Genomic DNA, 27,188 nt, shown 5'->3' on the forward strand with positions numbered 1-27,188 from the left:
TCTCATATGTCTATAAATTAATGGACAAGAAAGTCTTACAATACATTACAAGCCCAAAAGCTATTTTTCTATGTTTTTCCAATTTCTGACCCTGTCCAAGACACTCAGCCAGGTCAGTTGGCTGGAAAGACCTCCGTTAGCCTGCAGTATTGCCAAGATGCAGCTGTCGCAGATGATATACTATGCTGCAGCAAGACAAACCATGTTAACATATTTATCATTAATGTGCAAAACAGAAAGAGGGGGGGAATCCAGACTTGTGTGCGATATTCCAATCGATAGACTGTTGAGATTCCAGAACTGCATTTTGTGGTGTGAAAAATTCTAAAACAAGAAAATAAGCACTTTTTGTATAAGGTCAAAGTATAAAATACTGATCAGAAAGATTCTCAATATACCGCTTTTTAGGAATGTTATCTTTTTATACACCAACTAGCTAATGACTACATTAGAAAGTAATTTAATGCAGTCATTAGTGGTCCCCTCACTAGCTGGGTGGAAATCTGAGAGACAGCCCTATCAAGCACTACTACCAAGTGATCAAAATGGACCCAGGACTAAAACATGCTTTTTAATCTATAAATAAATCCCTAATTCTTTTACTACTCCCACTCAGGTCTTCTACAATAATGAGAGTTGTTGAATAACATAATATATAGTAGAGATGTCATTAAACTGCATGAAATTAAGGGACCCCTTCACACTATGTGTTAACATAATTAAATTAAAACTAGAAACTTTGCATAGTTTAAATTAATTGCAATCATATAACACATGATTTTTGCTCATGTTCATTTGACTAAATGGTGACAAATACCACCTCAAGATAACTGACAGTTAAAGGTACAATGTCTACAAGAGCAACAGTCTCACAGAATTAACTTAAAAATGAATACAGTTGCTTGTACAACTAGTTTTTTAAATACTGACAAAGGTTATTTAATTTATTTTAATTCTAGCTTCAATTCCAGTTTTCATTAATTACCAAATTCATAAAGAACATTGAAGACGTTGAAAACATAAAAACAAGAAAAGGTTGCATGTTTCTGTTAGAATAACACCTGATATTTATGCAGGCTAAAAAGCAATACTTAACATGGAAAAGGGAAATATACAGACTTATAAGGTCACTGGGTTTATATTAACATCATTAAAATAATTGGTTATTATACAACATCCATTTTATTAATTACATTTCAACTGAACTAGACGTACCACTGTGCTCTGTATCTCACTGCAGAAGAGGAAATAAGTGTGCTATTTTCAGGCAATATTTCCAGTTGAACACTACAACACTGGCACTTGATGAAGCAGCCAGAATATAGTTGGCAGAGTCTGCTTTACTTGTGTCTTGCCAAAGGGTGGTCTTTTAAATAATATCAATAATTAAAAAAGCTTGCGTTACTGACAAGTTGAACAGAAGCAGGTTTGTCTTGTGGTATATTGGGTTTTCCCAGAACTTTGGTGTTCATCAGTAGGAACAGTAGGAAGTATTGTTATCCCATTAACTATAAGACATTAAAAAAATTATGTATTCATCACAAACTGAAAATAAAAATAATTAGAATTGTAAATAAAGAGAATGGGTTATCATTTAAGCTGAAGTTCACATTTATATACAACAGGAAATACACTAATAAAATTTCAGAGATTAATATAAATCTTTTTTCAATTAAATTAAATCTCTTCACATGTTGCTAAACACAATATTAATAATAATAATAATAATAATAATAATAATAATAATAATAATTTTATTATTATAAAAGTCTGTTTCCCTTTCCAGGCCAAAAGTTGACAAAAATGCACAAAACTCACTTGACCGACTTCCTTTACCAGTTTAAGAAAGCAGAATACATAATTATGCCGATGAAGTAGCAGTGAAGGACTCCTATCTGTTTATAAGTCCATCGCTGTCACTGTGGAGAGATCTACAGGAAGCCAACTACACTAACATGCTGCACCTCAAAGGGTTAAACTGGGCATGCTATTGTTGACCAAAGGGATTTGTGGAGCGCATGAGAGAACAACAGTTCCTCTGGTGCAGTTCTGCAACATCAGCAGGAAATGTAGCATTACAGGCACTCTGGCAGCTTAGGGAGATTTAGCAGGATACTGACAAGAAAACGGCACTTTTTGATTGATGGCTGGAATCAGTGTAATGAACATAGAAAGGCAATTGACTGGGTAGTTAAAACATAGCAAACAATGCCTACAATAAACAGATTAACATGGGCTGAGCACTTCTATGACGGTGCATTCAGAGCATGCGACAGAGGAAAAAAAAAAAAAGGAGTGTAACAGGTGTTTTACTTATTTTTTTGGTCAGAAATGCTGTGTACTCACCCTCACGTCTCCATTCGCAGGCCTGGAGTTGTGACTGAAGGCATGGGCAGGGTCCTTGTGGTAAACCTTCAGGCAGGAATGATCTGTAATACTCCTGGAATCAAGGGGATCAAAAACCATGTAGGAAGGAAAAAACATATGAGGGTGAGCCATTTTGCTTGGCCACTAGTTATAGCTTCTGTATACCTTAAAACAGGAAAGTTCACTGTCACTGCATGCCTAGTTTGAGGGAATATTCATCTCCACAGCGGAAGAAGACAAACATTCAAAACTGATCAAGATTTCCATCTGTGTCCTATAGGTATATAACTGAGCTTTTCTAATGCTTTCCACACCCATGAGGTAATGTAGTAGCATATCTTCCTTTTACCCTGTTGAAACAGGATTGAAGCAGCAGGTACAAAGTACACTGCACAGCACAAAACTTCCGGTGTCCACGCTCTGTGAAAAATGGTTCGTACTTTATCAACAGTGCTTGTTTACCCTAGCAAAGCAGACAGGACCTGCTTCAAACAGCGCTTTGTATAATTGGCGTCTTTGGTGTCCTATTTAGCATTAAAAGATCAAACAAATATATATAAAGAACCTACACTAGTATAAATTTAAAGACAGAGGTGTTTTTTTTTTTTTTTTTTTTTTTTTTAAATACATGTTAATCTAAAGGGTTTTCTTTTGACCCCCGGCTTTCTCTTCAAATCCATGTATGATGAAACTGTATTGAGACTCGGGGAATCCTTTCATTTTGGCACCTCAAGCAGTGATTTTAAGAAACCCACTATTCTTAAATACTCAGTGTTGTGATTAATAATTTATGATGTCATCCACAGCTCTGCTCAGCCTGGCTGTTAAGACATGCTTGCGCGGGAAGGCTTACCTTTCAAGGACTATCACACGAGAAATCTTTTGCCTTGCGTATCTTGGGTAAAATTTAGTCACAAAAGTAGCAGCAGCAGGTAAATCACAAGGTATAGTGAAAGAGACTCTTGAGAGCCCAGCAATGCTTAGAAATGCTGAAACTAACTGACCCAAGTGATTTTTCCCCTTGCTTAAGAATTCCTTCATTCCAGGTGCAGTTTATTTTTTTTCCTCAGTAGGCCAATCCCAGCAGTGATGATTGTTAAAAGTAATGTATAATGAAGGATTACTGGCTTGGCCTCATTCCCTCCTGTTAAACCCTTTTCTGCATTTTAACCAATGGGATGGAATATCCGACCAGTCAGAACATGCAGCAGTGCATGAAAACTGGAAACCCAACCCTCAGCAAAACATCAAACAGAGGCAGCTCCCCCTTTCAGTTACAGACAACAGCGGGGAAATTACACCCGTCTGGAGATACTGAAAAGGGTGGAAGCTGGGGGAGGATACGCTACAAAGACATTGAAAATGGTCTGTGTATAAAAAGAAAAGAAAAAAAAAAACACACACACACCAACAAAACTTTCTGGTAGCTCTATAACTTTTGAAAAATGCAGTGAAGGTACAGCCATGAATGGGGTTAAAATTAGATTTAATAGACACTAAACATTGCTGGTCTGGGTGAATGTGTTTAGAAAAGCAATAAGAATGCATGGTGCCGCGTGTTGTGCTGGAATGTTTTCAGAGCTAGCTTTGCAAAAGCATAAAAGGGCTAATTGATGTCTTCTGCTTTTCCTTGTAATTGCATTACTTAATTGTTCCAAGTCCTGTTGTGAGCTGTATGGTAATCGAGTTTCTGGATAGACTCCTTTCTGAAACTATTCAAGACAAAACGTCTTCTGCAAAGGTAATCTAAAGTTGAATGGGAGGCAATGAGGTAGGAGGGTACTTCCGTATAGCACAACCTACAGTGTGCACAATGCAACACCAGGGGCCTTCAGATGACTGAGCCAAAGTCATTTGCAATGCAAAGACATCACAGAGTGCCCTTGCAGCAACCAGGGGAAGCCTTTTAAAACTTTATTAATTGCACAGTTCTTCTATTTTCCCAAAGCAAAACATTAAAAAGACCCATGCTAGCTACACCTTTAATGGAGGTAGCCCTGATCTTGATTTTAACTAGTGCTATGCAATAGCAAAGGCCAGTCCTCACCAGTCCACCCTGGAAAACCAATTACCACTTTACAAGTAGAACAGAATCAGCTCACATTTAGCAGAGAAACATTCAGAAGTAAAATCAGCAGATTTGTTTGTACTATATTGTATTTATTTTGCATGTACTGTGAACATACATGTACTCTCGACTTGTTTGATTACCGTCCTAAAAACAAAGCTCCGATTAATAATTTACACACAACAAAAACTATTTAAAACTGCAGTATAAACTCAAGTCATGAGAAGTGCCTGTGAAGCTAAAGATTTAACTCATCTAGTTGTTATAATTTTTAATGATAGTTGTTTAGGCATACAACTGAGAAGGAAATGCATTATCTACTGGGGACACATGGAAAAGACTCACAAGAGGTGTGCTTGTGTACACATTTCTGTGCCTAATCATGGCTGTACCTCTGAATACCCATCAATTGCAACAAAATGATTTCAGTCAATGAACTGTGATAAGTAACAACTCATTAGTTTGACCTACCTCATATCAGTTAGTTCATAGTACATGTTTCGCACGTCATCCTTAATGTACACAGCTACATTTGGAGAGTCCAGCATCTTCATAGTAAGTTGTTGTGGGAAGGCACTTACAAACAGGGCACGAATGGTGTCCGTAGTTGTTATTTCATTTGGCATTCTTATCTGTTTTGTTTCGTCTCCATACTGCAGATACAGCACACCTGCAAGACATAAGTGAGGAGATCAGAAGGTCAGAGCCATAGATCAAACCTGGGATTAACATTACACCCGGTTATAACTTACAGGATGGAAAACCACATGGAAACCTAAACCACAAAAAGGCCAATGTTGCCCAATAAGGTTTGTGCATTATAACTTCACACACGTCTAATTAGGGGAAATGGACTTGTAACTTTTAGGGTTTCCTTGAAATGAAGACTGCATGGAAAACCAATTTTGATTTAAAATATGCCTTCTCAGGGAAAAATGTATGGATGTACATAAAAAACTAAAAAAAACTGGTCATGATTGCATTTAAATATGTGAATACTGTTCACATAAGTTGCTCCAGTGTCCTCATATTACTTGTCACTGAATGGAAACGGCTCCAAAATTTTCCTGAAGCTGGATATCTTTTTAGGTTTTTCTTTGTAAAAAAATAAAGTAAAATACCTGCAAAGTTCATCAACATAAATTAAAACATAAAGATGAATGTCTATCAGTATATAAATAGTTATATATTTGGTTTATAAATACACCCATCAGAGTACAATAAACTTCAAAAATACTTTACTGATAAATATGTACAGTTAAAAATATATTTTTATTCAACAATCAGTAAATAAGATCGGTTCACGGAAAAGGGTGTCAATGCTTTGATCTGCGACTGCATACACAAACCAATGCAAATTAAACTGAAGTCTGAGCTATCACTGGATTTTTAATATGAAACGGCACTAATCGAACTACTAGAATTATAAGCTGATGCATGAAAGCACATTGGTATGTGTAGTGTATAATTTAATTGTTGACGGCACTACAACAGTTTCGATAAATGCCCAGCTCATTCTTGCAAATTGAAAGTCTCCGGGACTGTCAATATTTCAGATAAACATAAGTGATTTCACATTGGTAGGAAAAATCTGCATTCATCAACATGTGGGGGGAAATCAATGCAAAATATTCAAGCCATTACATTCCAGTGGCAAATACCACAAACCACTTTACTGCTTGAAGCACTAAATGTCTCTTTTCTATTTTGTAAATGTTCTACTGAGGGGAAATACGGCAGGCAGGGGAGCTGAAAGAATCTATATATTCTAGGAAGTGTTATGCAGACTAAACACCACCATATTTAGTATTACAAAAAGCAGGAATATACAGCTATGATACATGTACATCTTATAATCTTTTCTAATCATTCTGCACACTTCTGCACATATCAAAAAATACAAAGTGACTGCAAACAGTACTAGGCCAAACAATACACTACATTGTAGTGTGCAGAACTGTAAATAAATGTGTTTTGGCCATCACTACAGAATGATAATAATAATAATATTTAATTTGATTTTGAAATATTAAGTAGAAATATATTTAGCCAATTGAGCTGTTCCTTTCTCTGCTATGCAACGTGGCTGCTGGGTTTGGGTAACGAAGAGGACGACGTAGCAATGCTGCAGAGGGTGGAGTTGGCTTGTCAGCACACATTTGAAAAATCAATGTTTTCCCCACAGAACAGTGAGGACAAATGTGTATACTAATTAAAGTATTATGGCAAAAAGGAGAGGCTTGAACAGTTGTAAGGTACAGTAGCAGCAAGGCTTACGATAACAAGACAATAAAGCAGGAGAAACATCAGTGGATTTTAACAAACACAGGCCTATGCATTTGTAAACTTGTTGTCTGCTCTGTGTATATATAACAGGTTGTATCAAGCATTCCTCTGAAAGTGTTAAGCTGTCGTACAATGCAGGAATCACTACAGTGTAGGATGGAGAAAGCAACAGATCCCTCTGACTTTCAGAAGGTCCACACAGGTTTCAAAGACGACCATTACAGGACTTTGATGATCACTGACATACACAACATGGCTGGTTGGAAGGGAAACCATGGGAAGATGAAGTGTGGCAGGCGATCATTTCCATACAAAAAGGGATTGCCACTGCCTAGCAAAGTCCCTGTCTGGAAACTTCTTTTATCTCCAAAAAGAAAGACCCGCTTTGCATAATTCAGGGAGAGTACACCAATGGGAAAAGCTCACAGCGTGTAATCCGTTGAATCCTGGTTTAAGCACTTTAGGACAGAGAGCAGGGTGACATTTTGGTGTGTCACTTCCTCCGTTGTGTCCGTCGGTGGTGGGCAATTTGTGTGGAGACATTCAGCTGGATAGATTTGGCTCTCAGATATCATTAGAGAGTATGGTAACAAGCCAAGAACACCTTAGTCTTGTATCAGGCCAACTGCATCAGAAAGTGCTTCACTACTTCCAGATCTCAATGTCATCAATCATATTTTGGTTGCACTGGGACTTACTGTAAAGTTTAAAGTGTAAAGTGCAGCTTACTACCAGCAGCCCTACATGACTTGGGTACTCATTGGCCTAATTCGATTTTGGTGAAACGCTATAAAGTTTTTGGTCAGTGACTGTAGATCCATACTAAATCTGCCTTTCATCATAAGCCTTTGTATTGTCCTTCAAAGAGAAGTATGATTCCATTCAAGAATAATTCTTGCTCTTATTTGTTCTCCTTTCATTTCAGCTATAACTCTGATAATACATATTGTAGATTGTCAAGAATTAATTTTTGTTGAAAGGTTAACTATTTATATACTACATCACCCCTCCCCAGATCCCTAGTGTTTGCATTTACTGTATGATTTAAGGCTCTCTCATTTAAAGTATTTTAAAAAAGTAAAAAAGTTAAATGCAGTACTCACATTTAAAGGTCATGCACTATACAATAAAATCCATGCTAATACATATACTGTACAGTTAAGTTTTTGGAACATTAAAGTGTCATCATGACAATGCTTGTATGATACTACCCGGCAAAGTCCATTGCAAGACCCACAGTTAATATTGTGATTTTAGTCATATCATTCTGGTTTAAGGGTAGCATGTTATTCCTTTTAATCTATGCTTCTCAATATTTTATTCCTGGTTCTAGTCAGACCTAAGGTAGACTATTCCACATTTTCTGTTTTATAATAAACCATGGTAGTATTTTGCCAACTTTGACACTCTGTATTATATTTGTCCTCTATAGCCTAACCTTTTACAGTTCCTTATAAACTTGATGAAAATATTGTTCAATGTTGATAATAATAATAATAATATAATACTAGCACTGTGACTACGACTAACACCACTACTACAACTACTACTAAAGTTCTAACAGAGAAAACAAATACAAAATGTCTTTCTACAGATGAATAAATTAATAAAATCAAACTTTGTAATTGGACTCTGTAGAACATAAAAAAAGTTATAACCCACATTTAGCAATGCATCAAACTTCACATCTAAACAGATTCTTTCATCATGATAGTCCATGTGGTTCTTCCTAAAAGTGCTGCTGCTCAAAACAAACAGATTGTAGGATAAACATCAGCTTTAACCTATAACATCAACTATACATGACCTCACGTATCTTTACAAGCTGCAGCACTTTAAACATTAACAACCACTCCGAATGGGCTAGAATAGTCTAAATCACATTGTAAGCACAAATAAGGACACAATTTCAATAAATCTGCATCACAGTTACAGCATTTAATAGCAGTATATAGAAAAAAATACATTTACCAAGTTCTGTCCTGAAGTAGAAAAGTGGCTCCATGATTTTGAATGAAGACACATTCACATTGCCCTGTAACTGTGAACGTATAGTCATTATATTTATTTTCAAAATCTTTCAATCTTCTATAAAAGGAAGCTCTTGCCTGACCTATCATTATTGCTCAAAACAGACAGCCCAGAAAATGCAGCTCAGTGGGATTCAATGTAAGCAGCCCATGCCAGTCCACACTAAAGATTTGGGGAAGATTTTTTTTTTTTTTTTTCCATGGCCTTCTAATCTGCGGGGTAGTAAAAGCTACCAGATGTTACTGAAATCGTATACATGATACTCAAGGCTACTTTAGAAAGAAAATATTTTCTGAGATATAGTTACTCCAATTTCGGGCACACAGCAGTCAATTTAGTTTTCATGTAATAATTTAAAAAGTAAGCTCATAAGTTTTTGTTGCCATTCCCCTAGTGAATTATTGTCAGTGTTCGCTCTCAGAAATGTTTTTTCCTCCGTGTTTTTTAGATCGCGGAGTGACAGAAATTGATCTAAGAGTCGACCACACTGCCTTGCCTTTCTGTCTAACTAACCACTGGAGTATCTTATTAACTGAAGAAGTAATTTGTTCCCTAGGACGCAATCACAATAAATTAGTTTTAAGTCCTGTTTTGCTAATGCTTTAGAACATCTGACATTGTTACTAATATACTACATATAACTCACTTGAAAGCAAAAGTTGATCAGTTTCAGCTTTCTACTAGTAATCTTCAAAATACATCAGACTTTGTTATACAATGGCAAACTATACAGCATCCTCGGAAACTGAATCTCACTTGGCTCAGAACAATATATTAAGGAAACAACTCAATATTAATTTAGCCATACTCCACCCAACAGCTGGCAGAGCGCAGCTGGGCTTTGAAATGTAATGACCGTCACCTCGGCTTCTGTCTAACACTGTGTGTGGTCTAATAGAGGTGACTTCAGGAACGGCTCTGCACGCTTACAACTGAGTTTTCTTTTAAATAAAGAAATAAGACGACTTACAAAATCACTGCGGAGCAATTCCAAAGTTTCATTAATGTGTTCATCGTGTCTCCCCGTCCCTGAGGTTTTAAGAATGCCGACTGCAACCCAAACAGAAAGCTGAAGGAAGAGGTCTGAGTGAATGTGCCCCAGCTTTGTGATCACATCCACTTCCCGGCTCACAGTTCCTCCCTCTACAAGTCTGTCTAAATCTTGGGTTTCTGTCAGAGGGAGCTGTACATATATATTTCTTGCCTGGAGAGGCAAACCCAATGTTTTGTGTAACATATATTTAGATGTTCATAAATAAGCTCACTGGTTTACCATTTTCTGCCATAAACATACTTGGCAGGGACATCTTTGGAAAAATAAATCCAAGTGGTTACATTCATTTTATATATATATTTTTTTTGTTCAAATAAAGGCTACATATAAATGTAATATAATACAGGGGGCTATAAGTGATCACTGATGAAGTGACAACAATAGACAACGATTTATCTTAAACACTAAAGAATAAATAAATACTGTTATTTATTAAAGGGGATGGTCTCTGTTGGAGTTGAATGTATGCATTGCATTTATTCACAAAATGTAAAGAAAGACAATACGTGGATTTTCTTTTCTGTACATATATACACACGCATCGTCTTATTCGATCAAAATTGTGGTCAAGTCTAACTGCCAGGTAGTTTTGTCGAAAGACACTGTATAATTCCTCGCCACACAGAAGGGTCTTGCCACTCGGGTGTCCTGGGAAAAACATTTGCAGACAGATTACATGGGTTTAAAACTGACCCATAGTGATATAGTAGAGCTACACATAGTAGATTCCACATTTAAGAGCTGTCATTAAACAGTATGCAATGTAAAGAGTGAAGAAAATTCACATATGCCAGAGCACAGATTTTGTGTGAAGAATAGACAGAAACCTATAATTATGTAAGCCACTGCTTAAAATGATACCTCTATTAAGAGCCAGGATGTTTTAAATCTTTGTACTATACAATCATAGACTGGGATATAACTGGTGTCAGACGTCACCCATTTCTGTATATGGGCAGAAGAGAAGATGTCTGAGCAGAGCTGCACAACACATAATTCAAAATCTTTTATATTTTTAAAACGTTCACCAACAAAAATGAAAAGGAAAAAAAACGTATGGTTTGTTTCCCCCTCACCAGACTTCGACAACATATTTTCCTTTCACAGGTGTGAAATTGTGGGGCACATTTGAACTGAGTGGAGAAGGATGAACCCATTAGAGGCGATCTCCACAGTGCTCCAGTTTTAGGATTAAAGCAATCTCCTCCTGCATCGTGATTGATTCCCCAACCACGGTAACTACAAAGTCAGTTGGAATCTAAAGCGTGCCATACCTAGTGACCTGTCCTTTGTCTGGTTCGTTGACCTCACCACCGGGAGGCTCGCCCTTGTGCGGCTGCCCCTGGCGAAAGCAGCTGGGGCCTCCCCCTCGGACATGGCTTCTACAGACTCCGTCAAGGCAACCAAGAGATGCTCTGCCTGCTCTCCAGCTCCAGGCTGGGGGCTCTGGGAGTGCTTTGGGCTTCTGCTCTGGAAAACGAGAAAGCAAAAAAGAGACATGGCATGAATTGAAGTTTAAGTAAATGACTGGCTTTTGAAATGTTCTATAAAACCTTTGATTGGCTTTTATTTAAGTGCTACATCCTAATTGATCTTTGTGAATAGAAACATTATGCTTCTAGACTCTGAAAGAATATATATTTATGGATTCTCTCATTTAAAGCTATGTTGTTGGCTTTTTGCATTCCTGACACTCTCAACAAAATATAGTCCTTGAAAGGTTAAATATCAGCTTTTTGGCTGCTATAGCTCATACTTAAATTTAGCTGTGAGACTTAAATGAATAAGCCAGCTGAGAGACTTGAATGAGGAATTGCATGCAGTAGCTTTTTTAGTCTTTGTCCCATTGCTGTCCTATTACAAATTGCTAAATTTACACTACTTTAGTTGAATAATCCTCCATACATGTGCTTTCACCTGTAAAGAAAAATTACACTCTTCAAATTCTAAATGAACACAATCCAGGTTAAAAGTGATTTGATATGCACTCCAAGCATTTCCCAGGCTGCAAGCCATAGGATCATATTAAACTGAATTAATTTAAATTGAGTGTTAAAATTAGTCTTGAAGCCTATGACGTTACTTGCATTGCAACATTCTCATTACAGTTCAGCACACACATCTGGGTGAAACAGCAATGATGCAAAGAAAGACTTTGAACCAACACTAATCACTGCACTCATGCAGATGTCTAAAATCAATGTCATGCATCGGTTTAAAAACACACACAACAGTTCCTGACCACAGTCACTGCAAAAAATAAAAAATAAATATTCAAAGGTTGTTCATTCTACCATTCAGGGGTAAAACATTCCATGTTAATAAAGGCTTAGATTTATACCAGAGGAGTGCTTACTTAAATGTTACATTTCATGTTACTACTGCACACTGCATCCACTAATTAAACAAATACAAATAATGCCCAATGTTGTGTCACCATAGAATAGTTTCTTACTATTTTGTTGTAAAGAGCATGCTGACTATTCGTACTACGTACTATGAAAAGTTCTTGTGATTTAGTTTAGAAACAGATGTATGGATTCATCAGCAGTCATGCTCATTTTACTAATGTCTGAACTACATGCCTTTCCTTGGGGTGTTTTTCCTTCATCTGCGGCCTCTCGAAAAACACACAGAGCAAGTGACCATTAAATGCCGTAATACGATCCATGCAGCACTGACTGTTTAAATTGCGGCCAAAAGGTCACTAAACAGAAAGTCTTTTATGAGACACTAACTTCGGAAGCGCTTCAGCTAAAAAGCTTACTGTCTGATGAAACAAATGACTTCACAAGCTCGTTGATGGCTGTGTCAGCTTGTTACAACTCCTCTGCCATTCGGCCTCAGAGACCGGCAGGCTGTGATGTTGTAAAGGGCAGTGGGTAAGCAAACAGGTTAGTTGATATGCAGATCACAGAATAAAGAGCACACTTGACTCAGAAAGGATGCAGATAAGATAAATGGTACACTAACTGTCCGAGATGATTCAATTTTCATCAAGTACCTTTGAATGTCAAGTTCAGAGCGAAGGGAGGCCAACATGAACTGTATGGCCTAATGCATAGTGAAGAGAAGCAACAGGGGGGAAAAAAGAAAGATCAAGTAAGATAGGTTCAACAGATAAATGAAGAAGGCATCTAAAAACAGTTTGATATTCAAGAGTGCCACGTTGATGATTTACTAAAGGCTAAATTTGTGACTTAATACAAAAGCTCAAGCTCCCCGAATATGTATCATGTGTGTAGTTTATTTTCGTTGGTTGAAGCTAATCTTTCTTTCTGACCTCACCATGGGAATTTCCAGTCAAAACAGCATGGCCTATCTAGAGAATAATATCGACATATGAGACACTGCTATCTGCCTTATCCCTTACTTATGCCAGTCTGGGAAACCTACAGGAGGTGTTTAGGTAATTGTGATGGCTTTAGAGACACTGGGCCTTCTAATACCAAAGCAAACAGTACACAAAGCTTTCAGTTTGTGTGTGCGTGACACAATCATGCCTTTATAACAGAGTTGCACAACTCAAGTGCTCAAAAACCTGTTATGCCGGGTTTACAGGTGTCTTTAAACATTCCTCTGTTTAAGACCAGCAAAATTGTAGAACTAGCCCCAAGTAAACATTGACAGTCAAAGAAGTACATTTCAAATCAAGCATAACTTTGGGGCAAGCCAGTTACCACAGCAGTATTTAAAGTTTACTGCTGAGAAACTAAGTGTGCTCCAAGTTATTGAAAAGTGATAAATTTCTGCACACCTGTTTTCAGACTGTCAGTCTGACAGGTAATGCAAAATATTGATTTCCCTAGTGACAGATTATTTAGCTTCAAACTGAATGCAAACTGAATAGATATCCACAGTAAGCACTTATTCTCCAGTTAGTTTTGCTTTGTAGGCAGACACTCATCAGCGCTCCACAACAAAACACGAACAAAGCATGTGGATTTTCTGTAAACAAAACCATTATTTATATACACATACAGTCTTTAACATTTATCTGGGCAAATTAATTAGTCTCTCTGTTTTTACTTTATAATTGTCTCAAAAACCAACTTAGAAACGCAAACATTTATTTATCCCTTCTGTGGGGAATTGTTAGAATTGGAGTCTGTCAAACCTCTTCTGCATGAATTAATTACTGCTCTCATCCTTGACCCCTTTTAGGTTCATTACCCTGGGGTTGATAACATAGCTCTACATTCCTCCAGTGCATCAACTATTTAGGGAAGGGAGTGAAGGTCATTACAGAGTGGACTTCAGAAACATGCTGCTGGGATGTCATCATGACACAAAAGTCAAGAACCGCTGTTTGGAAATGTGTGATAATGTTTCGTAACCAAAAACTGTTTGCTTGATGTATAATGTATACCACCCCACAAGCTTCTCTCATTTCCTGATAACATACCTTATTTTGTTCCAATCCCCCCCAAACAAAAACTTTGGTATAATGTACAATTCCTGAAAGATATACAGAGTGTCAATCAATTAATTTTAGTTTTTTAGATTAGCCTAATACTATTTTATATGGATGGAGGGTATGTTTGTGTTTGTTCACCAAACATTAAAGTATTATTTGTAACTCAAAAATAAACTGCACAACACTGCATACATGTTTCTGATTGAAGAGATCATCTTATTACTCCAGAATTAATTATTAATAATAACCCATGGACTGTTATTTGTTTACAGTCTCACTTAGAGTTCACTTTGAGTTCAGATATGAAGTATTCAAATGGAAACTGAATTTAAACATTGGTACAATAAATCTGTTAAGTAGCAGCATTCATATATTCATGCATTTGAAAATAAGTTATTTTCAAATTGATGAAACAACTAAAGCATGGACTATGCTTAAGCTTATAATCTTAGTACCACATTATTTAAATATTCACGCTTGGTTAAAATGTTTTTTAGGTTTTGTTTGTTTAGTTTTTCTCAAATGCTATACATCAGATTGACTTTACATAAATCATGAGACTATCTTATCTCATGTGCCCACAAGCATTTCAGGAAAATTAGAGATTGTCAGTCTTCATCTTTTTACTTTCACTTCATTAATGTGTCACCACTACTCATTGTAAAAATCAAAATACTGCTCTGCAGATTTTTGGAAAAGTTAAGATGACTTCTAAAGAATAGGAAGATAATATCTTGATAGGGAACACGTGTTTGTTTTTTTTCTCTCCCTGCAAAACAGTTCTATGACAGGCTGTCAAAGTGATTAACATCTTTTCAGACTTACTATGCTATAGCCTTAAAAATGTGCTCCTCAGAACATGATGGAAAAACAATCTCTCCTTCCCACAAAATCCCACCTAATGAAAAACGAAATGTTTTAGTTAAACGGTTTTCTGTGGCATTACCTTGCCAACTAATTATTATTCTGTTATATGCATTTGAGAACTAAGCTGTAAGAGAACAAAATCTGTCCACATGCCATTTAAAAAAATGTATGTATGTAACTATTTATTTTGCATCAAAATAAATCTGTGCACTGCATTGCACATCATACCAGAGTATACGACATTAAAGTAAATTAAGAGAGATCTTTCTTTAAACTCAAACACAATGCATCTCCATTCAGTACTATTCAAGGTGAAGACAGTACAGCCCACATGGGACAAGCAAACAGAATGAGATAGTCACTATCAGCAGAGATTGTTAACATCAGACTTGACAGGATTTGTAGGTCTCTGTGGTAATTTATTTGACCAGACTGAATATTACATTGCACTCACTTATGACAACACTTCCTCAGGCCTAGCAAATCAGTTAATTATAGATCTGTGATTTCAGGCAATGTCAAACTCAGGCAATTGGAAAAGCTTCAAAAGGCTAAAGAAAGCCACCTAGGCCATTGTACAAGCAATCAATAATGCTATTCAGTACACATCTACAAGGAAGAATGATAAGAAAAAAGCATATTTGCTAAATTAAATGCAATGAAGCAAACAGGTTCATGAGCACTTTTCCATGACAATGATTTTATCTTCAGAGCTCAATCAGTATTTAACAAGTTTTTAAATGGAAAGCAGTATGGGTCATATAAAATTAAATAGTGTTCAATAAAATCTATTTGAAATAAGGTACAGTACGTACAGACATACCACTTTACAAATATGGTACTACGAACACAGAGTAACAAGCCTAATAGTAAAGTAAACCTATGTATGTCTGACAACAGCCGAACTGTTGCAGTTCAGAAAATACTGTCACTACCACTGGCAGGAGACTCAGCAGTTTCTGTCTGTGTTGAGCTCTGCAGACATTCCACTTACTCTATTTGTGCAAAACAGACAAGAGGAACAATAGCTCGTCTGACATGATATATATGCTATAGGGGAGATGCAAATCCATAGGAGACCTGTGATCCCTCATAAAATTGTGACTATGGTAATGGGTCTTAGCTGTCTCAAAGGGACTTTTTGATATAGAGGCCATGCTCGTTATATTGATAAGAGAAAGCATTAGTCTACCAGAGGAAATTTCTATTACGCTATTTTACGCTTCAGACAACAAAACTATTGAAAATAAAAAACTCATTACACATGCATTAAAGGGGTAGGCATTTTCTATTTTCACATAGGATGCAAATTTTTCCATTCATGAGCATGTTGATAGTTTCAATTGTAAATGCAAAACATCAGTTTTGACCTAATTAACATTCGCTGCCAATAACTTTACCATGAAGCCTTTCTGACACCAAAAATCAGAAAAAAGTATGAGAAGAGATCATATAACTGTAAACAAGTGGTCTGAATTAAAACAATCTGTTTTCTATTGTGTAAAACCCAGTTTAATTAACATGATTTTTCACTGTGAATCTGCTACAGGCAAACTGTTGTAGACTTTGGCTGAAGATAAAAGTCAGACCACAAACTAGCTTCTCTTCCATACAGTGCAATATATAACCCTTTGAGGCTAAAAGGAAAGGTGATGACTGTTGAAATTTCCAATATTATAATTACTGTGCCTGTGGCTTTAAAGTGAACTTGTACTTATATACCAATGTCACCTGAAAGACAAGCAATAAGGCAACACATCAAATTCAAAATAAACAATATGAGAAACATACACGTACACACATGCACGAACGCACACACACACATTTTCCCCACAGCATTTATGAATCAGGCCCTACAGAATGGAGAGGTAAATTTGAAATAGTAAGCCTAAATGATAAACTGTTGTAAATAATAATTATGTAATAAACATACGAATTATAGCATGTCCCATCATGATTTGTGGCAGTTATAGTCTACTGTGTATAAAACACTTACATTTATACAGTCCTGAATCCTAGGACATGTGAGATTTTAAAATACTAAGCTGCTGATTTGACAAAATAAACCTACATCATTGGGATCCCCAAAGGGCTGGAATTGAGAAGTCCTGCCTGGAAGTATAAACACCTTGGCTTGGCTCCAGTTTGTGTTGATGTGAAGTCTTGTGCCATCGGTCACTTCCTGTCGTCTGCCTTGTTTGCTTTTGTTTTGTGATGCAACAAAGGGCAAGTTCTATATTTTCCTTGTCTCCTAATTCCACCTCCACCTAACAATATTACCTTGTTGAACCACTGACTGGGACTGAAATGCATCATGCAGGAGAATCATTTCACCCACACTAACTTTTCAAAGTTAATTTTCTTCCATCTTTCTAAGGACTGAGAGCTGACATTAAATCGGGTTTTGTTCCAACTGATCTAAATTCTCAGATGCCTACGTATATGGAACCCTTTACTTCAAGTTCTCATTGACATTTCCCAATGGTTTTCTGGTCTTTAAATATTGGGGTTAGTACTACTAACCCTGTAACAAGTGTACAATGTTAGTACTGGGAAGCAAGCAAAAATAAGTATGTTTATTATTAATTGGTACCTGTGAAATCTAACACCATATAGGCTCACAGGAATCTACCTATTCTAACCAAGTGTGCCCAAAAGTGACGTAACAAAATCAAATGATTCAAAATAAACCCCAGAGGCTTAGTTTAGCTGGGAATCCCAACCCACATTTGCATTTGTACTTATGTTTTCCTGATGTATACCACCATCCATTTACACTAGCATACAAGGATAATTAATCCCTAACAGCACTATTGATTGACTTCCCTGAAAACCACCCGCAGTGATCAGGAGGAAAATTCCTAGCAACGAAAACTTGACATTCACATTTTTAAATCCTAGAATGCAGCCTGTGGATAGCCCTTCAAACCATATTAAAACCCAGCATACATATTACATAACTGACACACAATTTAATCAAAGATCACAAAATATTAATATTCATATATATACATTTAAAAAATGTAAATAATCTCTTGAAAATAAACCCCAGTACTGTGTAACATATGACACTACATGCATTTCACCATTACTATTATTATTATTTATTTCTTAGCAGACACCCTTATTCAGGGTGACATACAAAATATAAGCGCAATACAAAATGCAAAAGTACAGTGCAGTTCAAGACGTAAAACACGACTAATTCCAATTTATATAATGCAGAGCAATTCAAAGCATGATATATTTTACAAATTCCAATTTACACAAGTGTATACAATATATGGGGTCTTACATCCTGGATTGTAAAACCATGTTCAATCACTGAGGTAAGGATATATGAGGAGGATATAGCTATGTACAGCCTATATTTAAAGCAGTGCAATTTTAGTGATTGAGTTATAAATAATTGTTCATAAAACTATTTGTCCATTCTACATTTTCAGAGTTTGCTGAACACTGTTTCAGCCTAAAAGAGTCTGGTTGATTGTAGTTGTCTTGAATGCCTCTCCTGATAGATCAAAGTAAAGTTAAACTCAGGAAAAGTGTTATTTCACATACTCTACTACAGAGAGTAAACTTATTGTATAGCGTTAAGAGCTTTAATTGAGTCAGATGATCCTGATTAAACTTGAACAGAAACTGCCTGACATTATAATAGTTACCATAGGCTGACCTGTACTCTTGGTTGTTCATTCTTCCCAGTTTTGGTTCAGACACTATGAAACTGTGAATAACTATACATTCAGGGTAATTTGACATAAGATGACTATAAACAACAAATAGCTATATATTAGGATAACATTTCCGGAGTAGTGCAATGAAAGCTGATGACTGATAGATAGATTCATATAGTAATTGCATGCCTAAATTACCAATTGTCTATAACGCCTGTATTGTTGATTTATCTTAATGTTCAATTATGCACCTACTTATTTCTTCTGTCCTCCAATTATAAAGTTTCCTCATCATCGCAAAGCTCAGCAGTCTGAAGTAGTGCTGCGGGCACGGGGGGGAATAGTTTACACTCCGTTTTGTGAATCTGTATGAAGGTTTATTCATTGTCAACACACTGTTTAATACCAACTAATGCTTTTTAACTAGATGATCTCTTTAATGTAGTAGAACTCTAATTGTTCCAATATATGATTTGACTGCCTAACACAAATTAAAACAGTTCAAACAAAACTTCTAGAGGTCATTATTATGTGCCATGAATACATTCTGTCAGCATATTAGACGTAATTAAGCAACAACATGCAAAGGGAAAACATTACATCAATAGCTACCCTTTAATCAAGCTTCATTTTACTTATGTTATTTATTTATTTTAGAAGGAAATTGAACTCATTTTCCCTGAAAACTTTCAACTCTGATTTATTTTTTATCTACCTTCAGGGCAAGGTCTCATTAAGAACAAAAACACTTCAGTTCCTTGATAACTGTTTTTGGTTTTCCCCCCACGTTAAAGGAATGAATGGAGGAATATTTACACAAAGTTCTCAGCAAAATGAAAACATTTATTTATTTCATCATTGTCATTATTGAAGTCCTTAAAATGTTTATTACATGTTCACTTTCTGGTGAAACTGGCTGGAACTACTGAAAGCTAATCTCTATAAAGTATTTGTGTATCTAAAACTGGCTTCTTTGCTTCAACATGGTGATAACATGCTTGGTTTTGCATGCCCTAATGAAAAGAGTAAAACATCTGTTAACAATAGAAAGTCTTTTGACCATGAAGTCCTTCAAAAAGATAATCTAACAAGGCAGGTTCTTTGTGGACCTCTAGTTAAGTAAATGTACATTCTTTATTGCATAGATAAGATGACCCAGTTAAGGTAACCCTAACTGAATACTGACATACTCAAGTAGTTTTTTTCTCACAGTGCAATTCTGACAAAGAATAGAAAGCAAACTTTGGTGAGAGATTCCAATTAAGTAAAATTAAGTAGAAGTATCAACCATGACCTTTCAGTCAAGGACTAAACTAGCATTTTTGTTGATATCTTAAAAAACAAAGCCTGAAATGACAAACTAAGATCAGAACAATATCCATAATATTGTACTAAACTATCATGTAAAAGATAGTATTTTAAATAAGTAATATCAAATGTATTTACAATATCCTACTTCACAATGGATGCATTAACATGTAGTCAACTCCCTGCTTTAAAAAATCTGCACTTGACTGGATTGTCAATAAAACAAGTGTCAAATAAATAATACAATGGATGATTAAAACAATGTTTACCTCCATATAAGCAGAAGAATTAAATGTCTCCAGAAGGAATTTCCATGTAGAACTGGCACACTTACTAATGCTGAACACAAAATGTTTTCCTGTTCAATTTTTCCATCAGTTTTTTTTTTTTTTTTTTTTACAGTACAAAACTGATGACACCCATCCGCGAATGACGATAAATTAATTACCAGTCAGGCTTCCAGCCAAGAAAATAAATCTCAGTTTCTCAAACTTCCCACTGCGATCCACTAACAGGCTAATGTGAGGACACCACACCACAAGTGTACTTTCTGAAAACAAATCCAGCTGCCTTTACATTATGACCTCTCACACAGCTTCATAAAGTGAGGAAAGCTGGTGCTCACTCACCAATGACTGACACTGAAACACTTCTATGAGCTTACAGTGGAAAACGGCTTACTTTTCCATTTGTTTTCAAGGCTCCGTTTCTACTCTTCATAGAGGTACTATAAGGTCATTGTTTATGTTGGTGACAGAAAGATGACACCGGTTTCATCAATAACTGATAAACGCAATGCCTGGCAGCACTGTGGGATAATCTGCCTGCTGAATCTGTGCAAGTACATTAACTGGCTACTTCATTAATCCCCAAAGTTGGGCAGGGAGCAAAAGGAAACATCCCACCCTTAAGATATAATTATATGTCGTCCCTCATTTCTCAAAATGACCTTTGGATTATTGGATTGGATTATTTTTCCATAAACTCTAAGTGCTGTAAGGGATGTGCAATGTGTAGTTTCTTGTAAATCCATATCATTGTGCTATAATATTTTTTTGGACAGTAGAATCTGAAAAATGCTTCAAAATCAAGTTCTTATTTAATGAATACAGTTTGTCTTTACCCTTAATTAATGTAATTATTCTGTGAAAAGTGTTTGATTAGTAGTTTATCCAATGTACTACAGGAGATCATAATATTGAATAATGTAATTCATTATGAGTATGAATACATTTAAACATTGTGAACACATTCTAAGATGTTGTTGTTACAGCAATATGAATTATACACTCACCTAAAGGATTATTAGGAACACCTGTTCAATTTCTCATTAATGCAATTATCTAACCAACCAATCACATGGCAATTGCTTCAATGCATTTAGGGGTGTGGTCCTGGTCAAGACAATCTCCTGAACTCCAAACTGAATGTCTGAATGGGAAAGAAAGGTGATTTAAGCAATTTTGAGCGTGGCATGGTTGTTGGTGCCAGACGGGCCGGTCTGAGTATTTCACAATCTGCTCAGTTACTGGGATTTTCACGCACAACCATTTCTAGGGTTTACAAAGAATGGTGTGAAAAGGGAAAAACATCCAGTATGCGGCAGTCCTGTGGGCGAAAATGCCTTGTTGATGCTAGAGGTCAGAGGAGAATGGGCCGACTGATTCAAGCGGATAGAAGAGCAACTTTGACTGAAATAACCACTCGTTACAACCGAGGTATGCAGCAAAGCATTTGTGAAGCCACAACACGTACAACCTTGAGGCGGATGGGCTACAACAGCAGAAGACCCCACCGGGTACCACTCATCTCCACTACAAATAGGAAAAAGAGGCTACAATTTGCACAAGCTCACCAAAATTGGACAGTTCAAGACTGGAAAAATGTTGCCTGGTCTGATGAGTCTCGATTTCTGTTGAGACATTCAGATGGTAGAGTCAGAATTTGGCGTAAACAGAATGAGAACATGGATCTATCATGCCTTGTTACCACTGTGCAGGCTGGTGGTGGTGGTGTAATGGTGTGGGGGATGTTTTCTTGGCACACTTTAGGCCCCTTAGTGCCAATTGGGCATCGTTTAAATGCCACGGCCTACCTGAGCATTGTTTCTGACCATGTCCATCCCTTTATTACCACCATGTACCCATGTACCCAGATGGCTACTTCCAGCAGGATAATGCACCATGTCACAAAGGTCGAATCATTTCAAATTGGTTTCTTGAACATGACAATGAGTTCACTGTACTAACCTGGCCCCCACAGTCACCAGATCTCAACCCAATAGAGCATCTTTGGGATGTGGTGGAACGGGAGCTTCGTGCCCTGGATGTGCATCCCACAAATCTCCATCAACTGCAAGATGCTATCCTATCAATATGGGCCAACATTTCTAAAGAATGCTTTCAGCACCTTGTTGAATCAATGCCACGTAGAATTAAGGCAGTTCTGAAGGCGAAAGGGGGTCAAACACAGTATTAGTATGGTGTTCCTAATAATCCTTTAGGTGAGTGTATAAGGGGCAGATGATGCATTGCTGAGCTGCATTTGATTTAACAGTATTTAACTGCCTTTTCTGCAATTCAACTTCTGCAAATCATTGGCATTTAACAATTGTTAGAAAATCCGCGGTACGGCTAATATTTTTAGAGGGGAAAGTACTCTTGAAACAATCTGCAAAGCACTACTAAAGCTTGCTTTATCCTAGGCTTTATTTTAATTTTGGAATGTGTGAATGTTTAAAAAAGCCTGTTTAATCACTGCATAAATGCACAAGCTCCATCTACACCCAACGATACTCTGTGGGATCATCAAAGAATGGGAGACATACATTAAGTCTCCACTGTGAATGCTGAGGCAATAAGAACCCAGTGTCAAAATGCTGGGAAAGCACTATAAAAAAATGCATCTGATAATGTGTGTAAAGACATTAGCCCCATGGGAATATCGTGAAATACCGCTTATGGACGTTTATTTATTATTTTCAAAACTGACCTAAGGTAATAGGTTTGTTACACTGAACATTACGATGACATTATCAAGTATAGTGCATCATTTTATATTCAGCGCTGTGAATAGCATGCTGTAAGAGCCCCTTGGGGGGAGACATTTTCAAGACATGAAATGGTTGTCTTCTGCCAAGGAAACCACAGCTCTTATAACAGCTGCAAAAGAGTCTTCTTTACAGTTAGTTACATGAGAAAGGGTTCGTGTCTTGCATACATTTCCTTTCCTCCTCTGGGTAATGTCTCTGTAGGTAAACAGCAGCATTGGCTAGTCAAAGACAACCCTTGCCAGCAGCTCCATGTCCACAGTGACTCATTAGGAGTTTGTAGTTCAGTCCTCAGTAGACATTTTTAACATCAATAATGCGTCCAGCATCTTGAAGCTCCCATTTTGGAATAATCAATACGCTGAACTTTGAAATATATTAGGTAAGAGTGAAAACTTTACAGTGTGTATTTAGGTTCCCTATATGAATTACATTATTATTCTTGTGAATCACTTTTGATAAAGATGTCCTCCAAAAAATGTATTATAATAATACAATTAAACAAATATAATAAAATCATCAGCACAAGTGCTTCAAAACTCTCTCCACCTAATGAAAATAAAAACACTTATCTCTGCCAGTTAAGAGAGTAGGATTTAATGGTTAAATGCAAAATATGTAGCCATCTATGCCTATACAAAGCATGTGATGAACGCAGTTTAACCCAGGATTTATTTAAATGTTACTAATTTGATGTGAGAAGAGAAAGTGGCTAATATGTGGTAAAGACAAAGGAACTCCTTCCTCAAACCCACCAAGAGACATTGCTTTTTTGTGCATTTATCTTACAAAAAACTGATATTACAATGTATGCTCCATTTGGTTTTATGATAGTCTAAAAGTAACTTTAAAAAAAATTGAAGAAATATCCATGTCAAACATATGTACATTCTATTAAGCTCAAGGCGTGTTACCGGTGTCTGCTCTGTGAATAATACAAATGTCTCTGATAGCACACATGTTAATAATTTCTAGATTAATTTAAAGCATGTGTTTGGGAAGAAAAAAGCATAAAAGAAAACTCTGAAAACATAGAAAACCAAAATAGAAAGGTGTTTTGCAGCAGAAGTAACTCGGAAATATCCAAAAGATTTCCCCCTCACACCAGAAATAAAATAATCTTTTGAAGGCCACTTCAAAGTATAACACCTTGAAAGCACTTTACCTATCGCTTGGATTAAGTAAAACAAAATATTACACTTTAATAGAGCTAATATTTCATAGATGTATCCTTTAATAATAAAATGTTTAAGATTCATAGACTACTTCATATGCATACTCTTAATATGAAGCATCAATAACTTTATTCAATGTGCTAAACAATAATTGAAATGTTAATCTTCAATAAACGTTTTAAACCATATTTGCGTTCTCTCTTCTACTTCACTGAAAAGCTTGAAGACTTCCCATTTCAAGTATTTTTCCTTTTTCTCCATGTGTTTGTGACACAGGGCTCTATAAACAAAGCATTTTGATTTTGATTCCGTCATAAATTCAATAAAAGTGTGTTATTCGGCTATTAACTACAGCGACTACATTGATCTTGGTGAATCTTATTAGATGTTTAAAGGGCTTCTAATCTAGCAGCTCTTTGTGGTCGTCTTTGTTCTGAAATGTAGCCTTCACACTTGCTCTGTTGCCTCCTGCATTCACAGAGACAGTCTCTCCTGACCCTAGGTCAACCTCAAAAAGAACAAAACAAGTTGAACTAGCACAGTAATCAAATACACCTGGCTTGCAGCTCGACTCACCCTTTCCATATAGGCTGTAAACAATGGTATTCACAATAGCATACTCACACCACTGGGTTGGGCATGACTTAATGTTATGTATTATTCAGAAACTCTTACAAAACAATACGGTAATGACAATGGTTGTATAAATACTAACATTTAAACAAGAACAAATGTTATATATTTAAACAACAAAAATAGTTTACACCGACCATTTAAATGATTACAATTATTGTCTAATAGTTGTTCTTTGAATGTCTTTGTAAATGTATAAACACCCTAATAAAATGACGCTTTAATGATTTAAACTTGCTATATCTTTTGTATGAACAATAAAAAGTTAACCATAGGAGTAAGTCAGTGATGAAACATTCTTGACTGAGATGTGTAATTGGAAACCCAGCAGAAAATGGCCTGTGAAAACAATAACTAGCTCATGGAGAGCATTCAGTATTGGAATGAACTGAAACCCATGGTATCTCTTTGGCAAGTCCAAGTCTATAAATGTGTCTTGATGCATCAGGTGCTCAAATTCTGCAGTAACTTCATACTAATGGTGATACATTATGTAGGATTTTAAAGTTTAGCTTAGTTTGAGGAAAATGAACAAGCAGGACATATTGATCACTCACTGTATTAGAAGACAACCTGCCCATTATGTGAAGGCCATCCAGAGGCACTGTTCTTTCCTCCATCCACTGAATTTATTATAAGTCGGGGAATGGGAAAATGTGTTAATAATTATTCATACATTTGTAATAGAATAATTAACATTGTCTTAAGTGCCAAATGGCCTTTTACAATTTTCCTCATATTAACTTCTGTTATACCTGTACAAATCTTCCAGATGTTAAAAATCCAGAATGGCTTGTAAAAAAAAAAGTAAAACGGAGAGGACTAATATACTGGCATATAAGTCCTCTCTTGCATGTAATTAATCACTGACATGATTTAATACAGACATGATCAAACAAGGCATAAAGAACTCACGATGTGGTGAGGAACTTCACTCGGCTTCAACATTCACACCCATCTCTGCTTCTACCAACATGCAGATACATGCATGAATGTAAACGTTTGAAGCAAAATAATAATACACTGCAGGCTTAAAAAAAGATGAATACATTTTGGATTCCTGAATGTTGTTTCATTTTGCAAAGTGCCTTTTTTCAGAAATCCCAGAGATCTTACTTTTGCCATTTACTAGAAATGAATATGACTAGTGCATAGTTATAGAAAAACCCTTTGGTATCTGAACAGGCCTGGCATACAGCTGCTTTGAAATTCATCACTTCCAAATATAACCTCTTTATGGGAAATTAAAATAGAAAACGGCAAGACAAGCCAGTGTCTAATGAAATCTTTTAATGATACAGGTAACTCTCCAGTCCAAGGGAACTCATTAAATTAAAAAACACCCTGCTTTTCTCATCATCACTGCATTCATTCTGTAGTCTATTCTGGTTGTTCCTTTCCGATCTGTATAATGACACACACTGAAATGCTTATCTTTGCAAACGTTTACACAATTTCTGTCAAAACGTTTCATTTCTATACTGTCCTTAATCTATGAATATGTGTGCAATATGATGAAAAATTGAAAAATAAAAATAAAAGACTGAAATAGAGGTCTGTATATTGGGATACATTGCCAGGTAGTGATGTCTATTAATGTTTTTTATGAGAATACTGCCTTCTAAGTGCCTCCTTACCTGGGGAAAAGAAGTAGGGGTTACAGTAAATCACGGTCAAAAAACACCAGATGCTCTTCGTTGGTTTTTGCCAGAATAAGTCATTATTATGCTTGCATTTTCCTATACTTTGAAGTCTAACCTGTAACTTTTGACCAAGGTGGACTCCAGATGTGTGGCTGAATGCTTGGATAGTTCAGCTTAAAAACATTCATAGTGATAAGTCTAAATCATATGACATTAGAAGCAAACCCAGATGAAGGTCAAATTTAAAAGCATCACTGACGAGAAAGTTGCAAATGTCTTTACATAACCTTTGCCTCCAACCTAAAGAGTCCTTCAACTGCCTGAAGACAGAACACCGTTACCCTTACATCATGGGCACACAAACAGCAGACTACATGTGCTGTTCATTACACAAAAACAAAATTACCCACTTAATCTACCTTACTGCACTGCATGACGCATCAGATACTGAACATACCTTCAAATAAAACCAACAACTTGTTATTAAGAAAAACAAACAAAAACATTTAACAAATGTATTAGGGTAGATTTTCTTCTGTTGAAGAAAAACATACACAAAGAAACCCACACACAAAGAAGAGGGGAGGCATCATAAATGTTTGTTTTCAAAGCT

At 36.3% G+C, this 27,188-nt stretch overlaps 1 protein-coding gene across 14 annotated transcripts in view; it reads right to left on the reverse strand.

Annotated features, from left to right (window-relative positions):
* kiaa1217 (KIAA1217 ortholog) overlaps nucleotides 1-27,188 on the reverse strand; it is a 222,712-nt gene that overhangs the window by 36,153 nt on the left and 159,371 nt on the right. For 13 of the 14 annotated variants that reach the window (XM_066718324.1, XM_066718300.1, XM_066718333.1 and 10 more), the window contains 3 exons: nucleotides 11,081-11,276; nucleotides 4,907-5,105; nucleotides 2,347-2,440 (listed from right to left, as the gene is read on the reverse strand). In XM_066718324.1, the coding sequence (XP_066574421.1) occupies nucleotides 2,347-2,440; nucleotides 4,907-5,105; nucleotides 11,081-11,276 (489 nt within the window). Of the gene's footprint in view, nucleotides 1-2,346; nucleotides 2,441-3,220; nucleotides 3,535-4,906; nucleotides 5,106-11,080; nucleotides 11,277-27,188 lie in introns of those variants that run through there. The other variant, XM_066718369.1, reaches the window with a different exon arrangement.

Source organism: Amia ocellicauda, chromosome 2 (genome assembly GCF_036373705.1).
Source record: "Amia ocellicauda isolate fAmiCal2 chromosome 2, fAmiCal2.hap1, whole genome shotgun sequence".
NCBI classification, from domain to species: domain Eukaryota; kingdom Metazoa; phylum Chordata; class Actinopteri; order Amiiformes; family Amiidae; genus Amia; species Amia ocellicauda.